This window comes from Xenopus laevis, chromosome 5L (genome assembly GCF_017654675.1).
Source record: "Xenopus laevis strain J_2021 chromosome 5L, Xenopus_laevis_v10.1, whole genome shotgun sequence".
NCBI lineage: Eukaryota > Metazoa > Chordata > Amphibia > Anura > Pipidae > Xenopus > Xenopus laevis.
The window spans coordinates 44653630-44681300 of NC_054379.1; the positions used below are offsets into that span (position 1 = coordinate 44653630).

The following is a 27671-nucleotide window of genomic DNA, read 5'->3' on the forward strand; positions in this document are numbered from 1 at the left end:
AGACTGGTCCACAGGGCAGGTCTCTCGTTGGAGCCCATTCTGCCTACAGCATTGCCTTCCTGCTAAACCCCTCAAGAAGGTAACTATTTCAACTATTTCCTCAACCGAGTTAAAGTCTCTTCCCTCCTGTTATAAGGAATTCTCCGATGTGTTCTGTAAGAAGTCTGCGGAATTCCTTCCTCCACATCGCTCTTATGACTGTCCTGTCGAACTCCTGCCTGGAGCCATGCCCCCCAGAGGCCGCACTTACCCTCTCTCTCCTGCTGAGACTACTGCAATGAAGGAATACATCCAAGAAAATCTCCAGCGGGGGTTTATCCGCCCTTCTACCTCTCCTGCAGGGGCTGGCTTCTTCTTCGTGGAGAAGAAGGACGGAGGCCTTCGGCCATGCATAGACTACCGGGGCCTGAATAAAATCACTGTAAAAAACAGGTACCCTCTGCCCTTGATCGTAGAGCTCTTCGACCAGCTGAAGGGGGCGAAGATATTCTCTAAGTTGGATCTCCGAGGGGCGTACAATCTCATTCGCATCCGTGAGGGTGATGAATGGAAGACGGCTTTCAACACTCGTGATGGGCACTATGAATATCTCGTTATGCCCTTCGGCCTTTGCAACGCCCCTGCCGTCTTCCAGGAGTTTGTTAACGATGTGTTCCGGGATCTCCTAGGAAGGTTCGTAGTCGTATACCTGGACGACATCCTGATCTTTTCTAAAGACCTAGAAAGCCATCGCTCCCAGGTGAAGGAGGTACTCTCTCGTTTGAGGAAGAACTCTCTCTTCGCCAAGTTGGAGAAGTGCGTCTTCGAGGTGTCCAAGATCCCCTTCCTAGGATACATTATCTCCCCTGAGGGATTTGAGATGGATCCCGTGAAAGTGTCTGCCATCCAGGAGTGGCCTATTCCGCTGAGTACCAAGGCAATCCAGAGATTTATCGGATTTGCTAACTACTATCGGCAGTTCATCCGGGGGTTCTCTTCCCGCATTGCACCTATCCTAGCTCTCATCCGGAAAGGGGGTAAACCCAGCTTGTGGCCCCCGTCTGCCATTGAAGCTTTTCAGTCTTTGAAAGAGGCCTTCATGTCCGCTTCTGTTCTCCGACACCCCAATCCTGAACTACCCTTTTGCATCGAAGTAGATGCTTCTGAAATCGGAGCCGGAGCCATCCTGTCTCAGAGACACCCCGCTGATGGGAAGTTGCATCCCTGTGCTTATTTCTCCAAGAAGTTCTCGTCCGCAGAGCAGAACTACGATGTCGGGAACCGAGAACTCTTGGCTGTTAAACTTGCTCTTGAAGAGTGGCGTCACCTCCTGGAGGGTTCTCTGATTCCTGTTCGGATTTACACCGATCATAAGAATCTCGAGTTCATCCAGTCCCTCAAGAGGCTAAACCCCAGGCAAGCAAGGTGGGCTCTCTTCTTCTCTCGGTTTAATTTTATCTTGACTTTTCGCCCAGGTTCCAAGAATCAGAAGGCCGACGCCTTGTCTCGTAGCTTCACTCCGGTGGACCGCTCTCCTGAGAGACAAGAGCCAATCATCCCTCCAGTCAAGATTATTGCCTCCCTGTATCCACAGTTTGCTGATCAAATCCTGGCTGGTCAATCTTCTGCTCCTTCAGATACTCCCATTGGAATGGCATTTGTTCCTCCTGAGCTGCGTCTGCCTATTCTGCAACAGACCCATTGCTCCCGGCAAGCCGGACACCCTGGTCCAGCTAAGACTCTTGAACTCTTACGACGCCTGGTCTGGTGGCCTGATATCCGCAAAGATGTGAAGGACTTTGTTGCTGCCTGTAATGTTTGTGCCACATCTAAGTCAAGCCATTCCCGCCCCAGTGGGTTACTACAGCCTTTGCCGGTTCCTTCCCGTCCCTGGACCCACCTGTCCATGGACTTCATTGTCGAACTTCCTCCCTCTTGTGGGAACACTGTGATCTGGGTTGTCATTGATCGATTCTCCAAAATGGCCCATTTCATCCCTTTGAAGAAGTTGCCCTCTGCGGTGGAGTTGTCCCAGCTATTTATCCAGTACATCTTCCGCCTGCATGGTTTCCCGGTGGAGATCGTCTCTGATAGAGGCACCCAGTTTACTGCTAAATTCTGGCGTTCCCTATGCAAAAACCTGGGAATTGTTCTTCAGTTTTCTTCTGCATACCATCCACAGACGAATGGGGCAGCTGAACGTGTCAACCAAGCCCTGGAACAGTTCCTGAGGAACCACGTATCCCTCTGCCAGGATGACTGGTCTGATCTCCTCCCATGGGCGGAATTCGCTCATAATAATGCTTGTCATTCCTCTACAGGAAGGTCTCCGTTCATGTCGGTGTATGGGCAGCATCCTCAAGCTTTTCCCCAAGACTTTGTACTTTCTGACGTCCCGGCTGCTGACGATTCCGCAGCCCATATGTCTGCTATTTGGGCTGCTACCAAGTTGAACCTAGAGAAGAGCGCTCTGGTTCATAAGACTTTCGCGGATCGTCGTCGAAGATCTTCTCCTCCCTACAAGGTGGGTGATAATGTCTGGCTCTCTTCCAGGAATATCCGGTTGAAGATACCATCTCCCAAGTTGGGTCCAAAATTCGTGGGTCCATTTCCCATCTTGGAGATAATCAACCCTGTGGCTGTCAGACTTCAGCTTCCACCAGAGATGAGAATCCCCAACGTGTTCCACGTGTCTCTGGTGAAACCCGCCATCACCAACCGGTTTTCTGGTGGTCAATCTCCTCCTCCTGCCATCTCTGTGGAGGGTCAACTCGAGTACGAGGTGGAGAAAATCCTAGACTCCAGGATCTCCAGAGGGTCCCTTCAGTACCTCATTCAGTGGAGGGGCTTTGGTCCTGAAGAATGCTCCTGGGAAGGACACCGTGATGTTCACGCTCCCCGTCTGGTGAGGGATTTTCACGCCAAGTTTCCCCAGAAACCTTGTCCCGGTGGTCCTGAGGCCCCCCGTGAGGGGGGGGGTACTGTCACGATCGCCGCCCGGAGCAGGACCAGGAGCTCCGGGCGGCGCAGCTATCACTTCCGACGCCGCTCCCAAAATGGCGGCGCCCATGGCCGCCACGTGGGTAGCGGCGCCGGCGCAGAGACGCCTGCGCGCAAGTGCGCAGGCGCGAAGACATCACAACGACGCGACGGACGCAGGCGCAGCGCGTCGGTCGCAGACGTGCTGACGCCGACGCAAGGGCGCCAAAAATCCCCTTTAAAAGGACGCCTGAGGCGCCAAGATGGCGCCCGAAAATAGGATCTTGTTCCTGAATAGATTCCTGGGTTCCCTGTTGCTGTTCCTGTTTTCCCTGAGTATATTCTTGATTGATCTCTTGTTGTTGACCCCCTGCCTGGACTTTGGACTCTGCTTATATTCTGCCTGCCTTTTGACCTGTTGCCTGAACTCTATTACCCCTTCTGCTAAATCCCTGGATACCACGATCCTGATCCCTCCTGAGGGGCTTCCTCCTAAATCCGGACTACTCCCCAGAGGGAACTCCCGGTTCCCTGACATCTGTTATGTTTTGGGTAGCCGAGGATGAGTAGACTATAACAGTGCTTTATTAGCAGAGTCATGCAGGCATTACACAACAGTAACTTTCACTTTTAAGCTGACAGGAAGTATGCACAATATAACTCTGAACACAGTGACATCTACAGGCCATTTGTATAAACACCACACTTAGGCTTTAATGTATATAATTTGTGCTGTACTACTATGTTTTATTTAAAAACTCCTTTTCCAAACCTTTACTATTGTGCCTGAAGTTGTGGAATAAGAAACAAAGCTTGCCCTATTGTGATTCTTTGTAATTTTCTCCTGATTCTCACCATGGTATATGCTTATGGGGTAAATACGGATCTGAGCTAGCTGAGCATGCACTGCAGGTCGAATTGTTAGTGATCTGGCACCACCCAATTCCCACTTTATTGGGCACACATAAACCTCTACAAGCCCAGGTATAAAGATGTTGCTTTTAAAATTGAACTATATAAATTTAGGCTATAGGTGGTAAGGCTTGTTAATAAAAGAGAAACCAAGCACTAAGCACTATACTGTGTCAATTTAAATGTTAATCACAATGTTACTTGCATCTATAGAAGTTTTTGGCAATACAAGCCTATTGGGTAATAAATTGCATGCAAGGTGCACAATACAGAGCCCAGGGAGGCACATAAACCCTGGCATTATCATCCGCCATGATAGGTTGTTACTTCCAGGCCTCCAACAAACGCAACTATAAATTGCACACTAGTGCCATTTCTGCCACCATGCCTGAATAGATTCTTGCAGTTTGCCTGCCATTTATCAACATGGACACTATTTAGAGACTCGTGTTACTTAGCAGGCGCCTGCAATTATGCTTTAATTCTGTAAAAAAATGCAAATTTTGTAGCTTGTGCTGTTAAATACTTTGCACTTAAGCATAATAGATGAATTAATCATGTGATCTGTTATTTGTTAACTTTAATCTGTGATTAACATAAAAAATCCATGTTTTGAAACACGAGCTGTTTATTTATACATAGAAAACACATGTCCCCAAATATGACTTGTTTTTAACGCTAAAGAAAAGTATTTAAATATGTCTGGCTAAAGATATTGTCTGTGGTTAATTCCCTCTGTTGTTATTATCCAAGAAGTTGACGTTAGCAATCCATATATTTTGAGGCAGTCCCAAAGCCAAAATATGGTGTTTTTTTCCAATAACACATACAGTACGTCCAAAAATGATTTCAAGGGCCTCTACCATAACTATTTATTATTATTTTGCATAACATTTCAAATTCAACATCTCACATCTGCTATATACTCAAGTGTTTTGGATGATTTTCACTTTACGTGTGGAATGGAAGACAAAATGATTAAAAACCTCCCTTTTGACTTTAATTACTGCATGAGATAATTGCATTAACTGACCCTTCATTTACCCTGAGAGCAAGAGCCTGCTGCCACTGTTTATTTGAACCTTTATACTGTTCAATATATAAGAACTTTAAAACTGCTTCCCAGTCATTGTTGGCAGGACATTAACATCTGTTGCTTAATATACACTATTTTCCATTCCTCTATCCAAAATAAGAAGTGCATCCAATATAGAAAATGACTCGGTTTTGCCTTTTGCATGTGGTCACCATTCATGAACAAATGCTGTATTTGTAAATCTCACCAAACTCTACAGCATAATAAGAAACAATGTGGGATGCAAAAGACATTAGCTATTATTTGACTTATAATTTGTATTTACAAAGTAATTCTGGAAATAACTGGAATGTCAACTGTACAAGGGTTTTGACAGGTCATATGACAGCAACACAAGCATGAAAAAAATTCCTGCTGGGTGCCAAAAAAAAGGATATGATTGGCTATGTGGTATTTATATGTTGGCGGGCAGCCTACAGAAGGCTCTGTTTGGCCATAAACCTGGGTTTTGTGCAACCAATTCTCGCCTCCAAGCCCTAAATTGAAAAATAAGCATCTGCTTTGAGGCCACTGGGAGCAACATCCAAGGGGCTTGTGAGCAACATGTTGTTCCCCTACTGGTTCATAAAGTGCCAGTATCTGTAACCTATGCCAAATGGGGATGTGTTCCCATAGGCTCACGGATAGAGGGAGTAGTTCCTGCCGTAGTTTGAGGGGGTGGATGCACATGACTATTCACCTTTGGACTCCACTTGTTGCAGAGGATGGATGTGCAGGGCAGCCTGAGGCATAAGGCCCCAGTAAGAATATGTATGCCCTAAGAAAAGTCAACCCCTTAGTGAAGCTATGGATACAGGGATGTATCCCTAACTTCAGGGATAGGGAATGAAGTGGAGAAAAGGCAGCACCAACTCCACTAAATAGAAGTTGTTTGGAAATCATCCTCTTGGGCAATAGTATGCAAAGCCATCACTAGAGTCACACCTCTTCTCTGGAATTTTCTTTCATGTTCCATCTGACTTTTTCCAGCTTTCAACTCATCTCTAATACACTGTAAGACACTGCTACTTCAAACACGAATTTGTCCAGTGGGACACCGGGAAAAAACCCAGGAATGTGCTGGTCAGGGGATTGGCGGGAGGTGGATGGAAGAGGGTTGCAGATTGGCGAGGGGGCTCTGTAGTTGACAAAAGCAGGGCTGGGGAGTCAGGAGCCCTGGTGTGTGTGTGCGGGACCCTGATGTAGCTGCACCAGTGGGCCTGGACCCCCCAGTCTGACAATGAATACAATGCAAAGGGGCAGATTTATCAAGGGTCAAAGTGAAAATTCAAAATAAAAAAATTTGAATTTCGAGCTATTTTTGTGTACTTCGACTAGGGAATAGTCCAAATTAGATTTGAATTTGAAAAAAATTCAAAAGTTTGAATATCGAAATTTATCATGTCTCTTTAAAAATTCTACTTCGACCATTCACCATCTAAAACCTGCCGAATTGCTGTTTTAGCCTATGGGGGACATCCTAGAACCTACTTGGAGTCAATTGGTGGACGTTGAAAAATCGATCAAATACGATATTACTTTGATTCGTACGATTTAAATTGAAATGAAAACGGCCTATTCACCGGAAAAAAAAAAACGTAGATTTTATTAATAAATTTTGGTTGGTCTTTTTTAATATCGAATTTTGAAGTTATGGAAGTTCAAAAAAACTCCCATTACTTCGAAATTTGACCCTTGACAAATCTGCCCCACAATGTCATACTTCATTCATAATAATAATAATTGTAGTGTCAATATAAATAAATCAATAAAGCAAAATCTATATTATTGAGCTCATTCATTCCTTGACAAGTTCATATGAAAGATTAAACCATTCACATAAATGAATTATGACATATACCACTCTGGTATATGATATATTTATTCAGTTATTCTATATCTTTCTTTGTACCTTGTATTTGGTTTCAGATTTTCAACAGGGAAATTGGTGGCTCCAGCTGTTCGTGTTGACCACTTGTTTCTCAGGAAATCTTCATAAGATGCACTATAAACTAAGTATCCTGTAAAGGTGAGATATTACAGTTTTGATATGTATGCTTGTGTTTCATTGTTTCATAAATAGGAGAAGTAGTGGAAATCTGAAAATTTGTCCCAATTCAATCAGTTTAACTACACAAATAAAGAAAATAGTAATGCAGTGATAATGTCAATAAACACTGTAGAAAGCAATAGATAAATGGAGCGTAACATTTTAGTGGGATAAAATTTAGTACCACTTGTCTCTCAGCATGTACCTGTAATGAAATCCCCCTTTTTGGGTTTGGCCCAATCTAGAATGACAAAAGAATGGCAGCCTTCCACTGCCACGACAGTGATGTTGTAAGATATTTTCTGGGGAGGTAGAACAGGATCACTGATGTCCTTGGGTATGATATCCTCCAGATTTTCCACTTGAAAATGCTCCAGGGCCTCAGTCAGAGAGCAGGGAGCAGATGGGTCTTTACTAATGTAAGTCACATAAGGAGCTGAAAGAAAGATTAATAAGAAAAAGAGAATAATGTATGCTTAAAAAAATAACTCCATTATTCTTAGACAATTTAAGTTACTAATCATGTGCAGTTTGGTTAAAGATTTTAATCTGATTAACCTGGATCTAGCGAGATAAATGCATTTTGTTAAACACATAAATGTAGATAAAACTATACCCCTTGTTATTTATAGTTATTTGATATATACATACAATCGCAGTGGTCAAAGTAATGAATATGTTTTGACTTACCAGTAAATCTCTTTTTTCCAGCCACGTCGTATTCTGACACCAGGTTTGAACTAATTGACTCAATTTCTAGAACCTCAGGAGGAGTTGGAGATTTAGTGGTTAATTTAATGGGAGGTTCAGTGGTCTCAAATAAATAATTGTCTGTAAAAAAAAAAAAAAGAATTTTTGTACTGTGAGACTGCAAGACCTTTTCTGCAATTTTAATAGGAATAAAAAATGCAGAAAATGTTGCCATAAATGTCATTCTCAAAAATAATTATAGTACTATATTCTTTAGAAGCCAACCTTACACTTGGAATTGTGTCAATGCAGCAAATGGAACTTGTTAGGAAATTCTTGAATGCATCCAAAAATGTTATGGAGGATCAGAAACTGACTTCTGCACTTTAGGCTTTGGTGGTTGGAACCAGACCAAGTCATCAGATTATGGACCTGTGTAAGGGGCTCACTGACGTGCCTGACGTGCCTGACGTGCCTGACGTGCCTGACGTGCATTGATGTGGTCCACATCAGATGGTCTTCTGTTTGTCCCAATTGTTGGTCCCATGAGCCCAATTTGACCCAGATCTCTCACCCATTTGGTGACCATGCATTTCTTTGTCAAAAATAGCAGTTAGAAATATAAAGCAGTCATCCCTTTAATTTTCAGTTTTAAACTGATGATTACTAAATGTACAGTAAGTTGTTTTTGAAACAAATATATGTATCTTGAAGGGATATCTGATGTACAGGACTCCGCTTAGGTAGAGAAAGTTTCAACAGAAATGGAATTTATATTTCATATACAAGTTTTGGAACCCTTTGTTTTTGGTCTTTTCTAATGCAGAATGTCTCATTACGTGTAATTACGTGGCAGCTGAGAGTGAAGCTACCTGTGGAATTAAGGGCAGAGACACACGCTCAGATTCGGGGAGATTTAGTCACCCGGTGACTTGGAGCACTCGTGAGGCAACTTCGGGCACCTGGGAAAGCGAAGTGCACTGATTGCCATCCCACCGGTGTTTTTCATTCGAGCCAGCGGGAGGCAGTTCAGGTAGATTAGTCGCCCCGAAAAAGAGGAGATTTTCCCAAATCTGAGCATGTGTCTCTGCCCTAAAAGGGGTGTGCTCCAGGACCTGGAGGTTTGTGCTGTTCCCAGAGAAAAGGAAGCCTGAGAGAGAAGCAAGGGGCCTATGAAGCCGGAGACAAAGAGAGTTCCTGAACTTGAGATTGTCTGAGAAATCGAGTGCCAAGGGGCCTGTAACTGTGTCTGGAGAAAGGTAGTGTTAGGTGAAAAGCGCAGCTCTGAAGCTGTCTTGGAAGTAGGTTGTATGGCCTGGCTGATGAAGATAAGTTATCTCTGAACTGTGAGTAACACAGTGATAACCTTGTGGTGGTCCAGAATCTGAGAGAGGCCCTAGGGTAGTCAGGAAGATTCATGTATGAGAGACTTGTTTATGTGTTTTTCAGACTAAATCATATTTTCTCACATTTTTTTGTGTCCTTGTCTCTTCTATTCATAAGAAATCCACTTGCCTACCATTTAGAAAGCTAATCTTCCCACAATGATTAACAAATTAATATCTCTGTTCTTCCATTTTAGTTCTCTTATTTATGTCAGAGTCAAAAAATGTTTTTATTACTGGCAGTGTCGGACTGGGACACCAGGGGCCCACCCAAAAACCTTAGACCTGGGGCCCACCATAAAACCTTAGACCAGGGGTCCACTCTCAGTACTTTTATTCTTCCTTTCCTCACAACCTCTATTCTCCTAGTCTCTTTTCTTTACATACTATACTCCATTATTCCAAATGTTAACAGCATGAGGGCCCACTGACACCTGGGCCCACCGGAAGTTTTCCTGGTATCCCGGTGGGCCAGTCCGACACTGATTACTGGATCAAAAGCAGTTTGAAGGGTTGCATAGGCTTAGTTTCCCATTTTATGTAGACATTACCTTCATCAAGGTCCGGGTATGTAATAATTTCAGAAGCTTCTGTGGTAACAATCAAATCTTGTCCTGAGAAGCTATCTGGGGAGAAAATGTAAAAAAACAGGTATTTCAGGTATTTTAAGGTCTGTTATTCCAGGTGTTAATAGATCTCCAGAAATCTCAGGAAACACGAGGAGCCTCTTTTATTAACAAGGTCATCGTATCATTGCATGTGCCTAACTCTGCCTAACCCTAGTTCTGGTCATGCATAGGAGACTGAGAAATATGCAGAGATGCATCCAAAGCATTCCATGAACTCTGCAATAACTGTGTAGTGTAGTTTAGGCTGCTGTGTTTAAGAAGAACATGAGGATAAAAACAGTAAATGCCTGTTCTTTTTTGTTATACTATTACAGTCATTATAACAAAAGTATCACCTTCTGTGTAGCAGTCAGGCTTGTCATCAGGTCCCATGATTAGATTTCCTTCTTCATCATATTGTGAATATGTGCCTGGAGGACAGGTAGGCATTGAGACTTCCTCTGTAGTTTGTTCAATAGTTGTTGGTTCAGGTGTAGTTGTAGGAGGGGTGGTGGTGGTAGTAGTGGTTGTAGTTGTGGCTATAGTGGTAGTGGGGGTAGTTGTTGGTATAGTAGTTGGTATTCTAGTTGTTCTGGGTACTTCAAGCCCCTTCAGTGGTCTTCCCCCCAGGCTTAGCACTGGCTTGTCTTGTGCATTGGCTACAGGTTTGCTGTATCTTCCATTTCCAAAAAGAGGCAATCCATCAGGGCTAACAACAGGAGCCCCATTCATATCTGTGAAAGAAGAAAATAGTTTTTTACTGCAAAATGTGATGTAACATGACAGGCAATGTTGTGTAACCTTGAATGGTACCTGAATGGTGTTGTTTGAACAATAAAATAACTGAATTGTCTTTCTTTCTGAGTAGAGAAGGTGGTACTATACCAACTACTAGTATAAATATACACATCTATATACTTTAGACCATTGTATATTCATCAACTACATGTAGCCTACTCCAGAGATGTCACATACAGATAGAGAGCAAAGGACAAAAGTACTTGGTACTCCCATCACACCTAAAAAATCCCTTAACAGCAGTCTTCAGTTAGCCTTGAAATTGGTCAAAATCCCTCCTTATTCCATAATGCCAATACAACCAAGAATTCTGTCACCAATGAATTACCCACACGACCACTATCCAACTTGATGGATCTATGGGGTAAATTTATCAAAGAGTGAAGTTCCGCCACTAGAGTGAAATTCCGCAGCTCTCAATTCATTTCTATGGGATTTTGAAAGGCGTATTTATCAATCGGTGAAAGTGAAAGTTCACCCTTTGATGAATACGCCTTTAAAAATCCCATAGAAATGAATGAGGAGTGGCGGCATTTCACTCTAGTGGCGGAACTTCACTATTAACTTCACTCTTTGATAAATATACCCCTAACAATTCAGTTCAGTTGTTCAAATGCATTTACTTACTTGGGCTTTAACCTGGATTTGGGGGATTCCATTCAGATTACCCCTGTTACTTTCTCACAGAAGACAAATTTTACATCATCTGTATTAGGAAAGTGCAAATTCTGAATTCCGATTACTAGACAGACATTATTTACAAATAATAAGATTAATTTACTTAATAACATCTGCACTCAGTAATGTTTTTGGGCAAACAGCAAAAAAGTTATTGGTACATTTGGTTTTTGTATTGGTGCTTAATGTTTAGAATAAAATATATATGATACAGTACAGGTATGGGACCTGTTATCCAGAATGCCAGGGTTTTTTTCAGGTAATGGATCTTTCTGTAATGTGGATCTTCATACCTTAAGTCTACTAGAAAATAATATAAACGTTAAATAAACCCAATAGGCTGGTTTTGCTTCCAATAAGGATAATTTATATCATAATTGGGATCATGTACAAGGTACTATTTAATTATTGCTGAGAAAAAGAAAATCATTTATAAAAAATTTTGATTATTTGGATAAAATGGAGTCTATGAAAAGCGGCCTTTCCTTAATTTGGAGCTATCTGGATAACAGGTTTCCAGATAATGGATGCCTGTAGCATATCATACAGAAGTTTTGCAGTTTATGAATATGCCAAATGTACACTGTACTGTGTAAGAACTCTCTCTTTGAAGCTTTGTTTAGATCCAGTGTTGGCAAAACAACAATTCTAGTGCTTACCTACAATGGTTCGACCATCTCCTCCCATCTTTATGCGAAGTGGTTTTCCTTGGGAATCCTGAAGAAATCTTCCTTCTGGATTAAGGACTAATCCTCGATTTAGATCAACAACCTAAGGTGTAAAATGTGTATGAGTTTAGCTTTTAAACTAGTAATACTAGTAACAGTCAAAGGCCTTTCTCCAAATATACTGCATATTGGGAATATTTCTTAAAGGAACAGTTCAGTGTAAAAATAAAAACAGGGTAAACATATGGGCTGTGCAAAGTAAAAATTGTTTTAATATACCAAACAGAATCCAAATCCTAGTTTGCATATGCAAATTAGGATTCAGATTTGGTTTGACTGGGCAGAAGGATTCTGCCAAATCCGAATCCTGCTGAAAAAATTCTGAATTCGGTGCATCCCTAATTATGTTAGACATCCAGCCACTCCAGCCTATATAGGTTACATTTTTGGCTAACTAACTATATTGAAAACATATTTTATTTTACATTTTTTTTTTTTTTTTTTTTTTTTTTTTCTCTTCTATTTACCCAGTTTTTATTTTTACACCGAACAATTCCTTTAAGAAGGCTGTTACTTTCTAGAAACCATTGATCTGGGAGAACATGGAACGAGAGTTGTTAAATGTCTTTACAGGTATTATAGCCATATGGAAATTTCTCAAGTACTAGAGTTAACAAGCATAATTTGTATTTTATGCTTTTTATTTACTGGGTTTCTAATTACAGAATTATGCCAGACATAAAAAGTTATGAAGTGCACATAATAATACCATACTTTATTGCTGTTCTAGTTAAAAGATTCTCACATTTATGATTGTGACTGAGCAGGGTTAAACTGGGCTTCACCATTCCTCATTTTGATATTGATATTTTTTAATTCTCTTGTAATAACCACATGTCACCTTATCAGAAGCAAATTACAGATGGAGAAAATAGACTCCCAAGATTTTATTAGCACACCTGTGTTATGCTTAAATGACACTTATAGAATTTAAGAATACATTTTTGTTGCAGTTTTAATTGAAAGGTCAGTTTAATGCAAAGCAGATAATAAGTGCATTATGCACACAAAAGGTATATTATGGAGTTATTCCAGAATAGCAATATGTTATATAGTGAATAAAGTACCACTTATTGTAAAATATAAAGATATTATATGTCACTGAGGAGTTCCATGACCTCGGCCTTGTGCTTTTATACAGGTCATGGAACTCTGAGGTTACTTTTAATATCCTACTTTATTTATTATAATTAAGGATGCACCGAATCCAGGATTTGGTTTGGGATTCAGCCAGGATTCAGCCTTTTTCAGCAGGATTCAGATTTGGCCGAATCCTTGTGCCTGGCCGAACCGAATCTGAATCATAATTTGCATATCTAAATTAGGGGCGGGGAAGGAACTCATGTGACTTTTTGTCAGAAAACCAGGAAGGGAAAAAATGTTTCCCCACTTTTTCTTTTCCCACCTCTAATTTGCATATGCAAATCAGTATTCGGATTTAGTTTGGTATTCGGACAAATCTTTCATAATGGATTCGGGGATTCGACCGAATTCCAAATAGTGGATTCTGTGCATCGCTTATTACAATGCACAAGTTTTAGTGAGTCATGTGACTAATGATATCAGTTTATGACTGATGACATCACTAGTCACTGTTTATAAGGCTATCATTTACATGATATTCATGGCTTTTGTGTATAATAAGATAGTAAATAAAAAATGGAGCAATGCATCAACAAAATGCAAATTCATAGCTGTCAGTCCCAAGGAAGGAGCTTTTCACAGTGCATAAAGGAACTCACCGGCATACAAGAATAGGTGTTGTGGGTGACCCATGACATACATGATTCATCTTTTGTGCTCGACGCATGTGACCCGAAATTGTGTGCAAGGTGGGCAGGGGGACTAGAATTTTTTGTGCTCGGGGCCCAGGCCAGAAAAGGTTCGCCACTGATGATTAGCAATTACTATGCTTCCTTTTTGCTTTTCGTTATGACTGCCCAATAGCCAAAAGGTTTGTGACAACTGCTAAAATTATACTGTCCAGAATTCAGCATAAAGGGAATCTTAATATGTTATGAATATAGTACATAGTCATGGTAAGCAATCCAGCTATGAACAGGCTGTTAATTTGTTCAGCTCTGTTTAAAGAAATTCTAGCTTTCTAAGCGACAACATTAAGGGGCAGATTTATCAAGGGTCGAATTAAAAATTAGAATTTTTAAATTCTAATTTCAAGTTTATTTTAGTGTAATTTGACTAGGGAATAGTCCAAATTCAATTTGAGTTTAAAAAAAATAAAAAATTTGAATTTTATCATGTAGTATCCCTTTAAGAATTCAAATTCGACTATTCGCCATCTACAACCTGCCGAATTGGCATTTTAGCCTATGGTGGACCTCCTACAATCGATTTGGAGTTGTTTGATAGATTTTTGAAAAAATAATTCTGCTAAGCAAGGAGCTAAATAATTCAAAAACCATCAAAATAAAAAATTAAGAACAATTGTAAATATCCAGAATATCACTGTCTACATCATACTGAAAGTTAATTTGAAGGCGAACTTAATGAAGAAGTTTCTTGCCTTGTCACTTATAGACTTGATCATCAGAGATTATAAACTTGATCATCAAAGATGGCCAAGATAAACCAAAGGATGGGGGGGGGTTTATCCTACAGTTATGCTATGTTATCTTAAACTTAAATGAAAAATATTGATTAAGCCAAGGAATACAATAAATCCATTCATTCTTTAAATTATATTATAGAGTTCTAGTACCTTGTTGCCTCCCCAACAAATTACTTAATTTGAGTAATGCTCTTGACAAAATTCCATGAATACATAAAATATCAGCACTGCTTGAAATTTGTAAAGAAAGTTGCCCTACCCACTTTGTTCCTTGAGGGCCATGGATTATCTTCTGTCCATTAGTAGCAGATGGAACATTCCCATTAGAGTCCACTCTTGGTGATAGATTTGGTCTTCCATTGTTACCTGTATAATGCATAAACATTGCTGTTGAATGAAGGAATGAATAGTGTGTCTAAGTGTTTGCATGTAGTGGCCTGAATCAGTGTCTTAACTACAGAGGAAACAGACCCCGCATCTATGCCCCCCCCACGGATCTACAGGTAGGTGGGGCCATGGAAGACTTGCTATGCCCCCATGATTTTTTTGCATGACGTGAGTAACCCTTGTTTTATCCGTGGAGAGGTTCACCCACCTGCTGGGGTCACTTGCCTGAATATCAAATACAATATACTGTATGGTCAAGAAACACTAAGGGGGTTATTTATTAAGGTTTGAATTGTGTTTTCCACGAAAATTCAAGTTTTCAAGGTTATTTGGTCAAAAATCAAATTTTCAGGTTAAAAAAAAAAAACTTTTTTTGAGATTTATTATACCCCATCCATGCAAACACTGTAGCTCGAATCCAAAATACACCATCTAAAACCTGTCAAAGTCATGTAGGAGTCAATGCCACAGGTTCTTATAAACCATTTGAAGATGTTAATAGTCTTCACGATGTTCGAGTTTTTTCGAAGGGTTTTTCCGAGAACTCAATCAATTTGAGCGATTCGAGTTTTTTCTAGTTGAAAAACTTGATCAGGTTTTTTCCATTCGAGTTTTTTCTTAAATTAGAAATCATTCAAATTTTGAGTTCATTTGATTTCATTCAAGGTACAAAAATTCTAAAATTTGACCTTTGATAAGTAACCCCCTATAACTAAAATGTTTCCCATTTTCTTATTAAAACAAAGTTGACCTAACGCCCATCCACAAATTTACCTCATTTATCAAGAAATCCGCTCGAAAAAATTGGTACGGGAAAAGTCTCTACAAAATCTTGCGACAATTCAAACCGTAACTCTTTTTCTAATTTTATGCTGGAATCGTATGAAAAACCTAGACTTTTTCAATTATTGTGTGAAAACTAGTGCAGATCAAGATGTCAAGAAACATCTTCAAATTGTAAAAGGGACATCTGCCATTGACTTCAACAGGTTTTAGATGGAGTATTTTCTAATTTGGTTTTAGATGGAGTATTTTCCAATTTGGATACTGAGTATTTTATATTTGGAAAAATTTGAGTTTTTCCCCATAAAAATTCAAGTTGTTCCCCTTTAAAAACTAGACCAGAAAAAAATTGAAGTTTTTTAAATAGGCTCCTTAATGCGGAGTATGTGGAAGATCTAAGAATGCTGGTGGCTACAAATATCATTTGCAGGGAGACATCTGGCCCACAGGCTACAGCTGGACAGCATTAGTATATTAGAAATAATGCAGACCGATTTGTATTCACCAGTTAGTGCCTACGTCACTTAAATTACTGTGTTAATATATAAAAGTAATACTGCCTTTTCATATGTCTCACACCAGATATACTATATCTTTTATTAAAGGATATAGGTGTTTCACTAGCATGGATCAATAATTGTGCTAATTATTTGCACAGCCACAGAATGATAAGGCAGGTAAAAAGTGACCTATGAAAATGTCCATTTCTGCCCAGTAGCTAGAGATCCATATATTTGATAAACAATTCCCTATACAAAATAATAGCATAATGAATAAAAATAGTGTAAGACGCACCGGGAGATTTCTCCATTCTCTTACTTCCCGGCGCGTCTCTGCCCAGCTTCTGGGCGCAGGTGCGTGCTTCCGGCACTGTCACGTGTTCCGGTCGTGCGCAAGTTTGTTCATGTTTGTCGCGAGCGTCGTGCCGTCTAAAATCATTACTGTTCTTGACTTCGATTTCTGCTACCTGCCTCGACCCTTTGCCTGTTTTGTGACTATGATTTGCTTGATCCTTGCCCGTACCTTTTTAACGGACTTTCTACTACCAAACGCACCAAGTCCTTGTTGGTTCCACAGCAGAAAGCCAGGGCCCCAAAAGGGCGTCAGTGAACACCGGAATCTTCTTTGTGCGTCTGGGTGTACCAGCTGCCTTCAAGGTTCCTGATTGACGAGTACATTACAAATAGGCCTTCCAAACATTATCCACCAAGATCAGGCTAAGTTTATCATTCATACAGAAGCTAGAAAAAATCTTGTTAAGCTAATAAATCTAATATACCAAGCCGAAAACCTAGAAACACACCCTCTCTCTGTTGACTGATACCCAAAAGACATTTGAAAAGGCGATGTGGGAATTCATCTTCAAATGCTTCCATTAAATATGGACTGGGCCCACATGTACTTAAATAAATATATATACAGTGTCATTAGCAATTTCATAATAATGTACTGTTCTTCAAATAATGAAAGAAGTACTTAAATAAAGTGCTAAATTTCCTTATATGTAGACTATGGGTGACAGAGGCAATAGAAAAGGAGGAGGGGTATGTCTGTTTGTTAGGCAGGATTTAAAAGCTTATATAAAGGAGGAGGTTATGTTAGAAAATGAGGGGGCAGAAGTCTTATGGGGGAGTTCTTCACCAATTGTAAAGAGTCCAGCAAATTAATTGTAGGCGTATGCTATAGACCCCCTAATGTAAGTGACGAGGAGGAGGCTAAGCTCCTGATGCAAATAGAAAAGGCTGCTAGTTTGTAAAGTAATGATAATGGGGGATTTTAATTACCCAGATATTGACTGGAGCAACAGTACTGACAGATCAGTTAATGGGAACAAGTTTATAAACTTATTGCATGACAATTTTATGGCACAGGTTGTTGAGGTGCCTACCAGAAAAATGTTATTCTGGATCTAGTGATCTCAAATGACCCAAATGTGCAAGTCATTGAACCCCAGGGTAATAGTGACCATAATGTTATATCATTTAATGTCTGGTGCAAAAAACAAATATATACTGGGGCAACAAAAACCATGAATTTTGGAAAAGCTAATTTAAGTGCCTTGAGGGCTGCCCTACAGGGTATTGATTGGGGCATTAAGTTTTCAGTTAAAACACAGAACAGAAATGGTTGTCATTTAAAATGATATTAAATCCTTACTGTTCTCAATTTATTCCCTTAAGGAGTAAATGTAGAAGCTCTAAGAATCATCCTATGTAGCTTAATACAGAAGTATAAAAGTTAAAAGGAAAGAAGGGAAAGGCATTTAAAAACTACAAATCTGTTGGGACAGAAGCTGCATTTAATGAATATAAATACTGTAATAAATGTTGTAAATCAGCAATCCAGAAGGCAAAGAAAGGAAATGAAGAGTTAATTGAAGTGGAGGTGAAAACTAACCCTAAAAAGTTTTTTTAAATATATTAATAGTAAAAAGATGCAGGTTGAGAGTGCTCCATTAAAGGCAAATGTGCTAAATCAGTTCTTTTCTTCAGTGCATACAATAGAGGAGTCTGAGTTCCCAGGCTCACTTTATAGCTGCACTAATGGCTCAGCTCAATCTAGTCAGTGGTTGACTCAGGATATGATTCATAAAGCTTTAATAAAAATGAATGTGTACAAGGCTCCAGGGCCTGATGGCATACACCCCCGGGTTCTAAGAGAGCTTAGTTCAGTTTTAGACCAGCCCCTATTTCACGTTTTCTCAGATTCACTGTCATCTGGTATGGTGCCTATGGATTGGAGAAAAGCTGATGTTATTCCAATATTTAAAAAGGGATTACGATCTCAGCCTGGCAATTATAGGCCAGTAAATTGGGAAAATTATTGTGGTGGGAAAATTATTTGAAGGCTTGTTAAGGGATCATGTTCAAAATGTTGTCCTAGTGAATGGCATTATGAGCAACAATCAGCATTGCTTTGTGAAGGATCAGTCATGTCAAACAAATTTGATTGATTAGGTATGTAAGATGCTGGACAGCTGGGGGGGGCAGTAGATGTGATCTATTTGGATTTTGCCAAAGAGTTTGATACTGTGCCCCACAAACGACTGCTTTCTAAACTGAGGTCTGTTGGGCTTAATGAAGTTGTTGCCACATGGATAGGAAACTGGCTACAGGATTGGGTACAGAGGGAGGTTGTAAATGTTACATTCTCTACTAAGGTTCTTAGTGGGATCCCTCAGGGCTCAGTCTTGGGTCCACTTTTATTTAACTTGTTCATTAATGACTTAGGGGAAGTTATTTTAAGTAATGTATCAGTGTTTGCAGATGACACAAAACTATCCAGCCCAATTAATTCCATCAAGGATGTGGCATCCTTGCAACACGAACTTGACAAACTGGCAATCTGGGCAGCTAAGTGGCAAATGAGATTCAATGTTGATAAATGTAAAGTCATGCACCTGGGATGTAAAAATATCCAAGCCATGTATACCCTTAACGGGAATGCACTAGGCAAATCCATTATGGAAAAGGACCTTGGAGTCCTTGTAGATGATAAACTTGACTGTAGCAAGCAATGCCAGTCAGCAGCATTAAGGGTAAATAAGGTCTTGAGCTGTATTAAAAGGGGCATAGAGTCATGGGTGGAGGGGGTCATTCTTCCACTGTATAGAGCACTTGTAAGGCCCTATCTAGAATATGCCATACAGTTTTGGTCTCCATCACTCAAACAGGACACTATTGTATTAGAGAGGGTACAGAGAAGGGCAACTAAGCTGGTAAAAGTTATGGGAAATCTTAGCTATGAGGAAAGACTGGCCAAATTGGGGATGTTCACGCTGGAGAAGAGGCGCTTAAGGGGTGATATGATAACTATGTATAAATATATAAGGGGATCATATAATAACCTCTCTAATGCTTTATTTACCAGTAGGTCTTTCCAGCTGACACGAGGTCACCCATTCCGATTAGAAGAAAAGAGGTTCCGCCTAAATATTCGGAAGGGGTTTTTTACAGTGAGAGCTGTGAAAATGTGGAATTCTCTCCCTGAATCGGTTGTACAGGCTGATACATTAGATAGCTTTAAGAAGGGGTTGGATGGCTTTTTAGCGAGTGAGAGAATACAGGGTTGTGGAAGATAGCTCATAGTACAAGTTGATCCAGGGACTAGTCTGATTTTGGAGTCAGGAAGGAATTTTTTCCCCCTCTGAGACAAATTGGAGAGGCTTCAGATGTTTGGGTTTTTTTTGCCTTCCTCTGGATCAACTGGTAGTTAGGCAGATTAAAAGAAAAAAAAACTAAAAGGTTGAACTTGATGGACATGTGTCTTTTTTTGAACCTTGCTTACTATGCTACTATGTTACAGTAACATATCTAGGAATATGACTATGAAGATTTTCAATCATCCAGGTCATGGTATATCTAGTATAGGTAAATCTAAAAACAACTGGACTTGCTGAGTAATCAATGAAGACGTTTCACTACTCATCCGAGCAGCTTCTTCAGTTCAACTGACTGGTGTGGGAAATTCTCGTCATATAAACTCTTCCACTAATCCAATCACAATGGCATTGTAACTCTTCAAAGATGTGACATCTGAAGAAATTCACAGAGGTGTTGATTCTGTGTAGTTACTGTGATAGGATTATCCAATGTGTCATGCAACTCCTAGAAAGAATGGATGTGTGAAGTGTTCGGAAAACGGCAGGGTACAGATGTTAGAACAGCATTGTATGTAGCAGACAGGTGGTGTCGAAGGCCCCACCTCTGTTCAGGGATGGTTTCTCCACCTTGACATGAATCGCCTCTTTCACTCCTCGTTCAAACCAGCGGTCTTCTTTATCCAATATTTGGACTTTGCTATCTTCAAAGGAGTGTCCCTTGTCTTTTAAGTATAGAAAGACAGCTGAGTTTTGCCCTGTAGAGTTCGCCCTCCTATGCTGAGCCATTCACTTGGTGAGCAGTTGTTTTGTCTCCCCAATGTATAGATCTGTGCACTCCTCGCTACACTGGACTCCATATACCACATTGCTTTGTTTTTTTCTTTAGGGGTTGGATCCTTTGGGTGTACCAGATTTTGTCTCAGTGTGTTGATAGGTTTGAAAAACACAGGGATGTGGTGTTTGTTAAAAATCCTCCTGAGTTTCTCAGACACTCCAGCTACATATGGGATGACTATGTTTCGCCTACTATGTGTCTCCGGGCGGTTATTTCTATTGGTGTTCCCGTTGGGCTTGGTTGCTGCTGTATAGACAAAGGCCCAGTCTGGGTAGCCACATGCTTTCAAAGCTCCTCTAAGATGTTTTTGCTCTTTGTCTTTGGACTCTGTATCAGTTGCCACAACTTCCGCCCTGTGGTGCACAGTTTTAATGACACCCAGTTTGTGTTCCAGCGGATGGTGGGAATCAAACAACAGATATTGATCCATATGAGTGGGTTTCCTGTATACTTCCATCTTCAAGTTACCCCCCTCTTGGATGCATATTTTTTTTTTGATTTACCTATACTACATATATCTAGGAATAATGACTTGCATACCAGACCATACAATGATTCACTAGTTGAAATGAAACACAACTTGACATATTGGACTGTTAATACCCTTTCTTGGTCAATACCCTAAAAGTAAATGGAGTAACTCCACAGTAGTATTAGTTAAGGCACTCCCTCTTGATCCACCTCATATTTTTTTCTGCAAATGTAATGCTATGACTAATAGATTCATCTGAAAAAACAAATCCTGAAGAATAAAAATATAGATTCTTACACGATCCAAATCATCAGGAAGAACCACCTTACTAGACTTTAAGGCTTATAGTGAGCATCTAAATCTTGGGTTTCATATACCACATGTCTATTTACTGTGGATAACAAAACAAATGACCCATAAATTCTAAAGTTCCTCCTCTTTTATTCACTCCAGAAAAAAATTTAAATGTAAGGGGGGTGATATCTCAAATGTATATGCCCTCAATGCATGGGACCATTTACTAGGGATGCAATGGGGCCAATCCAGGATTCTGTTCAGGATTAGGCCAGGATTTGGCCTTTTTCAGCAGGATTCGGCCAAATCCTTCTGCCCATATACATATGCAAATTAGGGGCAGGAGGGAAATCGTGTGACTTTTTGACACAAAACGAGGAATTAAAAAATGTTTTCCCCTTCCCACCCCTAATTATCATATGCAAATTAGGGTTCCGTTCGGTATTCGCCCGAATCTTTCGCGAAGGATTTGGGGGTTTGGCCGAATCCGAAATAGTGGATTTGGTGCATCCCTACCATTTACAAAGGCAGAATGATAAACAGGCTTCTGAATTACTCACATATCAACAACAGCTTTATGACCCATCTCAAATCACAAAACACAAATTTAAAGGGTACCCGTTGAGCTAAAATCTTATCCCCAACCAAAGGTGTGGGTAATAGACCCAGCACTCCTATTGGAGGTAATAGTAGTTTTTTTTCAAAACATTGTCCCCCACCAGCGCTAGGACACTCACACCGGGAGGGAGCTCCCAGTGCGAGCGGCCATGTCAATCAAAGCGATTTTGCAAATTCGCTTCTGACATCACACGCATGCGCATAATGAGCAGATTGCGGCACTCGCTCATTAGGCACATGCCCCAACATTGATGCTTGAACCGGGAACTCCCTCCCGATTGTCTAGCAGATTGAGTTAAGCAGATTGCGGCACTCGCTCATTAGGCGCATGCGTATGACCCAAAATTGATGCTCGTACGGGGAACTCCCTCTGCGAGTGTCCTCAGGCCCGGATTTGCGGCAAGGCCAGAAAGGTCTGGGCCTAGCGTGGCATAAAGTAAGGGGCAGCATGCGGCCCAGCCGTATGGTCATTCGTCTGATTCTGGCTAAGAGCTCAGCACTTAACATTCCGGTAGAAAAAGGATGCGCATTCGTGCAATCCTAAAGGAGGGAGGGGACACCAAAGGACGTTGGCCTCTGGGCGCCCTCGGAGGAAAACTGGCCCTGAGTGTCCTAGTGCTGTTTTGGGGGCAATATTTTGAAAAAAACTACTGTGACCCTCAACCAGAGTGCTGGTTCTATTAGTCCACACCTTAACATTTTAGCCCAACAGGTGCCCTTTAAGCTAATTATATTCTCCTCAGGCACTATGTCATTAATAAATAAAGAGCAATGAAAATCCAATTCTCAGAAGCAGAAATTAAACATAAATTACAAATGAAACACAGGCCCTAGAATCTGCAAAATCTTGTAAGATAACTATAAGATGCTCACAGTATGGTATTACACTTCAATAATAATGAAGCAATATGACTTAATTCAAGCAATCTTTGCTGGAGATGAAAGTGAAACATGTGGACTTTAATACACATCTTCTTGGAATGCAGCCAACTACAAAAATACTCGATAAAATGGCAACACCTTCTAGTTACCAATGAATTCACAACAAGAGTTTCTTACAGCATTATTTGTAATTGATTGCCCCATGGCATTCTGGGTATACTGCCAAGCAGGATCAGAAATATTAGGAAAATTGTACGACAAAGAAGAAAGAAGCCCTCATAGATGACCTACAATTTTAAATAATTTTTTTAAGTCATATTATGCTGGTCTATTTATTGCAGTGTAGTATAGTAGTATAACTTTTATTGTAACGTATAAAAATAAGATGTCACTATAAAAAAATTTAATTTGATATAAAATAATATAATAAGTATAATAATAAGCTAGGTTACTACTTTGCCTTACACAAAAACATGCCACACCTTGATCTAATTTAAAGTAGCTGGGATTTTGGTTTCATATAATTAACTGCCCCTGTAAACCAGGCTTTGCATACAGTGGCAAATAAGACCCCCCTCTCTAAAGCATCAAAATTGGAGCATTGTCCATTTTTGTTTTAATCTTTTAACATTATACACAGACAGTTCAGATTGTTTTACTAATCACAACATAATTTTGTTTGTTCAGATGATACAGTTTCCACCATGTTGTTTTTTTAGATTAGTCATAAATGGGGGAATGTAATAAAAGTCGCAAAGAGCAAAAAATTTGCACAAATCAGAATAAAAATTTGCATTTCGCAACATTCTTCCGTAAATTGTTATTGCATTGCGAATTTTACTTGCGCACTGCCCACTTTTACGAATTGCTTGAAGGTGTCATTATCTTTTGTATCAAACATAACAACTTTTTCAGTTTTATTACATTCACTGCGCACTGGAGCCAACTATCAAATTCGCAAACCTTCTTTCCCTGTCGGAAGTGGTCGCTAAACAGTTTCTGTGTTCGCAAAAGCTATATTAAATTCCCACAAAGGCAAATTTGTTCGCACAAAAGCTGAATCATTTTGAAAGTGAAAATATGCCACCAAAGTGCTTTGAAAACCATTACTATTTTATGTAATCTCTGCTGCAAGTTTGTCCAGTGGTTAAAAGTAACAAGGATTTTTGGATTAATTTTGACTGAGCACTTCGAAGTATGTGATTCCTGCATAAAGTGTAAAATCCTGAACTCAATACTGAATTTGCTGCGTCCATCAAAAATGCAATTTTGTTTTGCCAAATTATGGCAATGATTTTTATAACATAACTGCAGGCAGTAAGTGTACAGTGTAAGTGGACAGTATTCAACATTATCTACACAGATATGACCAGACTCGAAAACATTGATGTAACAAAATATAATGTATAAAAAAATCTGCAGTCTAATCTATAAGCAAAAACTTCAAGACATATAATACTAATAGAGATTTTCAGAAAAGTATATCATTACCTTGCCTATAAAGTGGTCTTCCAAATTGTCTTCGTAATGGCGAGCGAAGTCTTGAATTTATAATCCTTTGGCGTAATGAACTGGTAGGAGAAACCGTACGCCCAAGAGTAGTTGTTCGTGGAGGTGTAGTTGTAGATAATAATGGTCTTCCAAAACTTGGTCTTCTAGGAAATGAAGGGATTAGTCTATATGGAGAGGTTCTGGTTGAGATATGTGAGTGACTTGTGGTGGGCATAACTGTAGTTGTACTGCTTGTTTTTCTTTGCACAATAGAATATTTAGAATTAGAGGAAGCTCCTGATGACTTTTGATGAATGTCTTTTAATGTTGAAGGGGCACTTAAGCTTTCTTCGTCTTCTAGTTTTGTAGACTGTACTTGAGAAAAAGAGGAGTCCCTAAAGTTATTCTTTTCATAATCATTCCTATTAATGTTTCTACTTGTAAGTATTCCAGAAGAAGGTAATGAAGGTGAATGTGAACTTAAAGATGAAGTAGGGCTTTCCTCTTTTGCTGTTGGCTGAGTTTTAATAGATGCTTTGTGAAAATCATCATCATTTTTTCCTTTCGCTAGAGATGGTGAAATATGCGTTGTCTCGTCCCTTTCTATTGAAGGTGAAATGTTGGGTTTATTGATCTTTCTCACACCTTCCACTCTTATAGGTACTTTGTAACCTATTCTTTGCTTTGTACCAGGCAATGTCTTGGATAAAGGAGAAGAGGCAACAGATTTTGGCTTGTTTTTAGTATCTTTATTTGTTTCAACTTCTGGAATTTCGTATTGCTTTGATAATGAATGTGGATTTGTAAGGTTCTTGTAGGGTCTACCCAGGGATGTTTTTCTAATATCAATATTTCTGTTGGATGGTAAGTAAGAATATGATTCTACAGAAGGCATGATGGCCTCATCTTTCCCTTGATATATTCCTTCTTTATTCTTAGATTCCAAGTTATTGGATTTTCGATCTGGAAAAGGCAAGGCAGAACCTGTCCTAGAAGGAATGCTTGATGATGAAGGAGATATGGAATCAGATGTACTCATAGAATTGTCAGGTATTTTCTCTGTTTTTTCTAGGCTGGAAGTGTCTGATGAAATATTACTCTTCTTGTTAGATGTAAGTGACTTCCGATCATGGGGCAACAAATTTTCTTTAGGAAATTTCTGGCTCGGGATTGAACTAGTAGAGATCTTTTTGCTGTCCCTGACAGGGATTTTAGGTGCAATTATTTTTTTATATTTGGGTTGTACAATATTGGTTTTTGATGGCAAATTATTTGTTTGCTTTGTGCTGATCAGAGCTGGCGAAGAGGACTTTTCACCAACTTTACTAAGTGTCTGGGGAGTGGAAGATACCCTTAAATTAAGTTCAAGTTCATTAAGAGACTGGTGATCTGTTTTAATATTTACTGTTGGTCTTGAAGGCACTAAGTTGTATTTTCCCTTTTCCTCTTTAGTATCTTCTTCTAAATATTTTGAGGTTAATGTTGTTGCAACAGTTTCTGTTGTTGACATAGTTGTAGTTGGCACAATAGTACTTGTGCTATCCTGAACCTTTATGTTGTTCCTATATGTAACTCTAGTGCCAACATTTGACTTTACTTTGGAGCTCCTTCTTCTGTAATACTCTAATATTGATAATGCAGACTTTCCACTGAAAGATGGCACTGAATCTGTTTGGGTTTTTTCTGCAGTGTATTTGTTGAAGTCTCTTATATTTGGTTTGTATGATTTACTTGTAGTTTGAGGTTTAACTGTAGAATAGGTGGTTGTAGTAGAAATCATGGTGGTTGAGATGGTAGTAGGAATAGGAGTATTTATAGAAATGTGTTTTGCAGTATTGCTAACTGCTGTCTTTAACTTTTTGTGCTGAGAGACTTCCTTTTCTTTCCCTGTCTCTTCTGTATTTGCATGATCAGAATCTTTATCAGATGAAATTGGTTTAGTATCAGAAGATGAACTCAACTTTGAACTGGTATGTATTTTAGAAGATTTCTGTACAGGGAATTTTGAGGATCCATGTTCTCTAAAATCTGAATATTTGTTTATTTCTTCTATATCCGTTGCTTCACCATTAATATCAACATCAGGATTTCTAGAATGGTGAGTAATATGAGGACCTGGTTCTTTGCCTTTGTTTACAGATGGTTGTCGTTGGGGTTTTAAATGAGGAACTGTTTTTTGAGAAGAAATTACTTTTGGTTTTTCTTCAGTTTCACTAGTTTCTTTCTCTACTTTAGGCACACTTGGCAATTTAGAAGAAGGATTAGGTTGGTTTCGTATTGGAATTCTAACTGAATTTGAGGAAGATCTGCTATTTCCTTGACTAATTGGAAACCTACTCAAGGGCTTTCTGTGGTTTGTATAGGTTGATTCTTTTTTAGGGGCACTAGCAGAGGGGGGTTCTGGCATGTATTTGCTTATATCTAAACCAGGTTCACCATCATCTATGTTCCCATGGCTACTTGATTCAATCTTTTTAGAACTAGAATCTAATGGAGAAATGTTGGTCACTACATTCTTTGAATCATTAAAATCTGGAAGCGGGTGGTCTTCTTCTTCTTTGCTTTCATTAGGAATATTTTCAATTACCTTAGATAGAGGATTTCTTTCAGAAAGGGAATATTTGTCTGACTCATCTAGTTCTGGTTCATTGGTTTCATTGTCTTCATCTACAGAAAGTGTGGGAGAAACAAGTTTATTCTCTGGCTTTTTTTGCTCTACTTGTGTAGGATTTTTTCTTATGGGTCTCCTTCCATTGTTTATGCCAGAGTTAACAGGTCTCTTTATCACAACCCGCCTCCTTGGAGGAATGGGTGCAAATTTTGGCTTTGGGGTTGTAAGGTTAGTATCCTCAGTGATTTCAGTTGATTGAGGACTGGATTCCTCATCGACAGTTTTCTTGCTGGATTCTAGAGGGTTTTTGTTAACAATTGTGTGTGATGTTTTAGCATTAGAATCAGAATCTGTATCAGTTTTAAAATTAGACTTTAAGTTAAGTGTCTCTTCTGAAGTTGATAATGAATCTTTCTCTTGTTTTTCTTCAAGTTTTTCAACATGCTTTCTTTGAGATGGAGGATATAGAGTTTTGGATGCAGTGCTGGCTAGAAAGAAAGGGTGACATACAATTACTATAATACATAAAGGTTGTTCTTTGTTGTACATGTACTTATATGAAGCACATAATATACCTTGTTTCTAGAATATTGTGTTTATAATATATTTTTCAGTTTGTATGCCTCTGTTAATGAAGGCCCAGATAAATTCAATAAGCGTACCTTTTCGGCTTTTATTTGTTATTGTTTTTCATTCTATTGTTTCATTGTTTTTCATTCTATTGTTTTCATTCATGTTTCTTATA

At 39.5% G+C, this 27671-nt stretch overlaps 1 protein-coding gene across 1 annotated transcript in view; it reads right to left on the bottom strand.

The window, feature by feature from the left end:
- Positions 1-27671, bottom strand: part of fndc1.L (fibronectin type III domain containing 1 L homeolog) — a 109358-nt gene that overhangs the window by 22533 nt on the left and 59154 nt on the right. Inside the window, exons 8-15 of the mRNA XM_041562712.1 lie at positions 24316-27414; positions 14711-14817; positions 11814-11925; positions 10035-10412; positions 9622-9696; positions 7686-7826; positions 7201-7431; positions 6858-6966 (exon numbers count right to left, since the gene is read on the bottom strand). Coding sequence (XP_041418646.1) covers positions 6858-6966; positions 7201-7431; positions 7686-7826; positions 9622-9696; positions 10035-10412; positions 11814-11925; positions 14711-14817; positions 24316-27414 — 4252 coding nt within the window. The remainder of the gene's footprint in view (positions 1-6857; positions 6967-7200; positions 7432-7685; positions 7827-9621; positions 9697-10034; positions 10413-11813; positions 11926-14710; positions 14818-24315; positions 27415-27671) is intronic.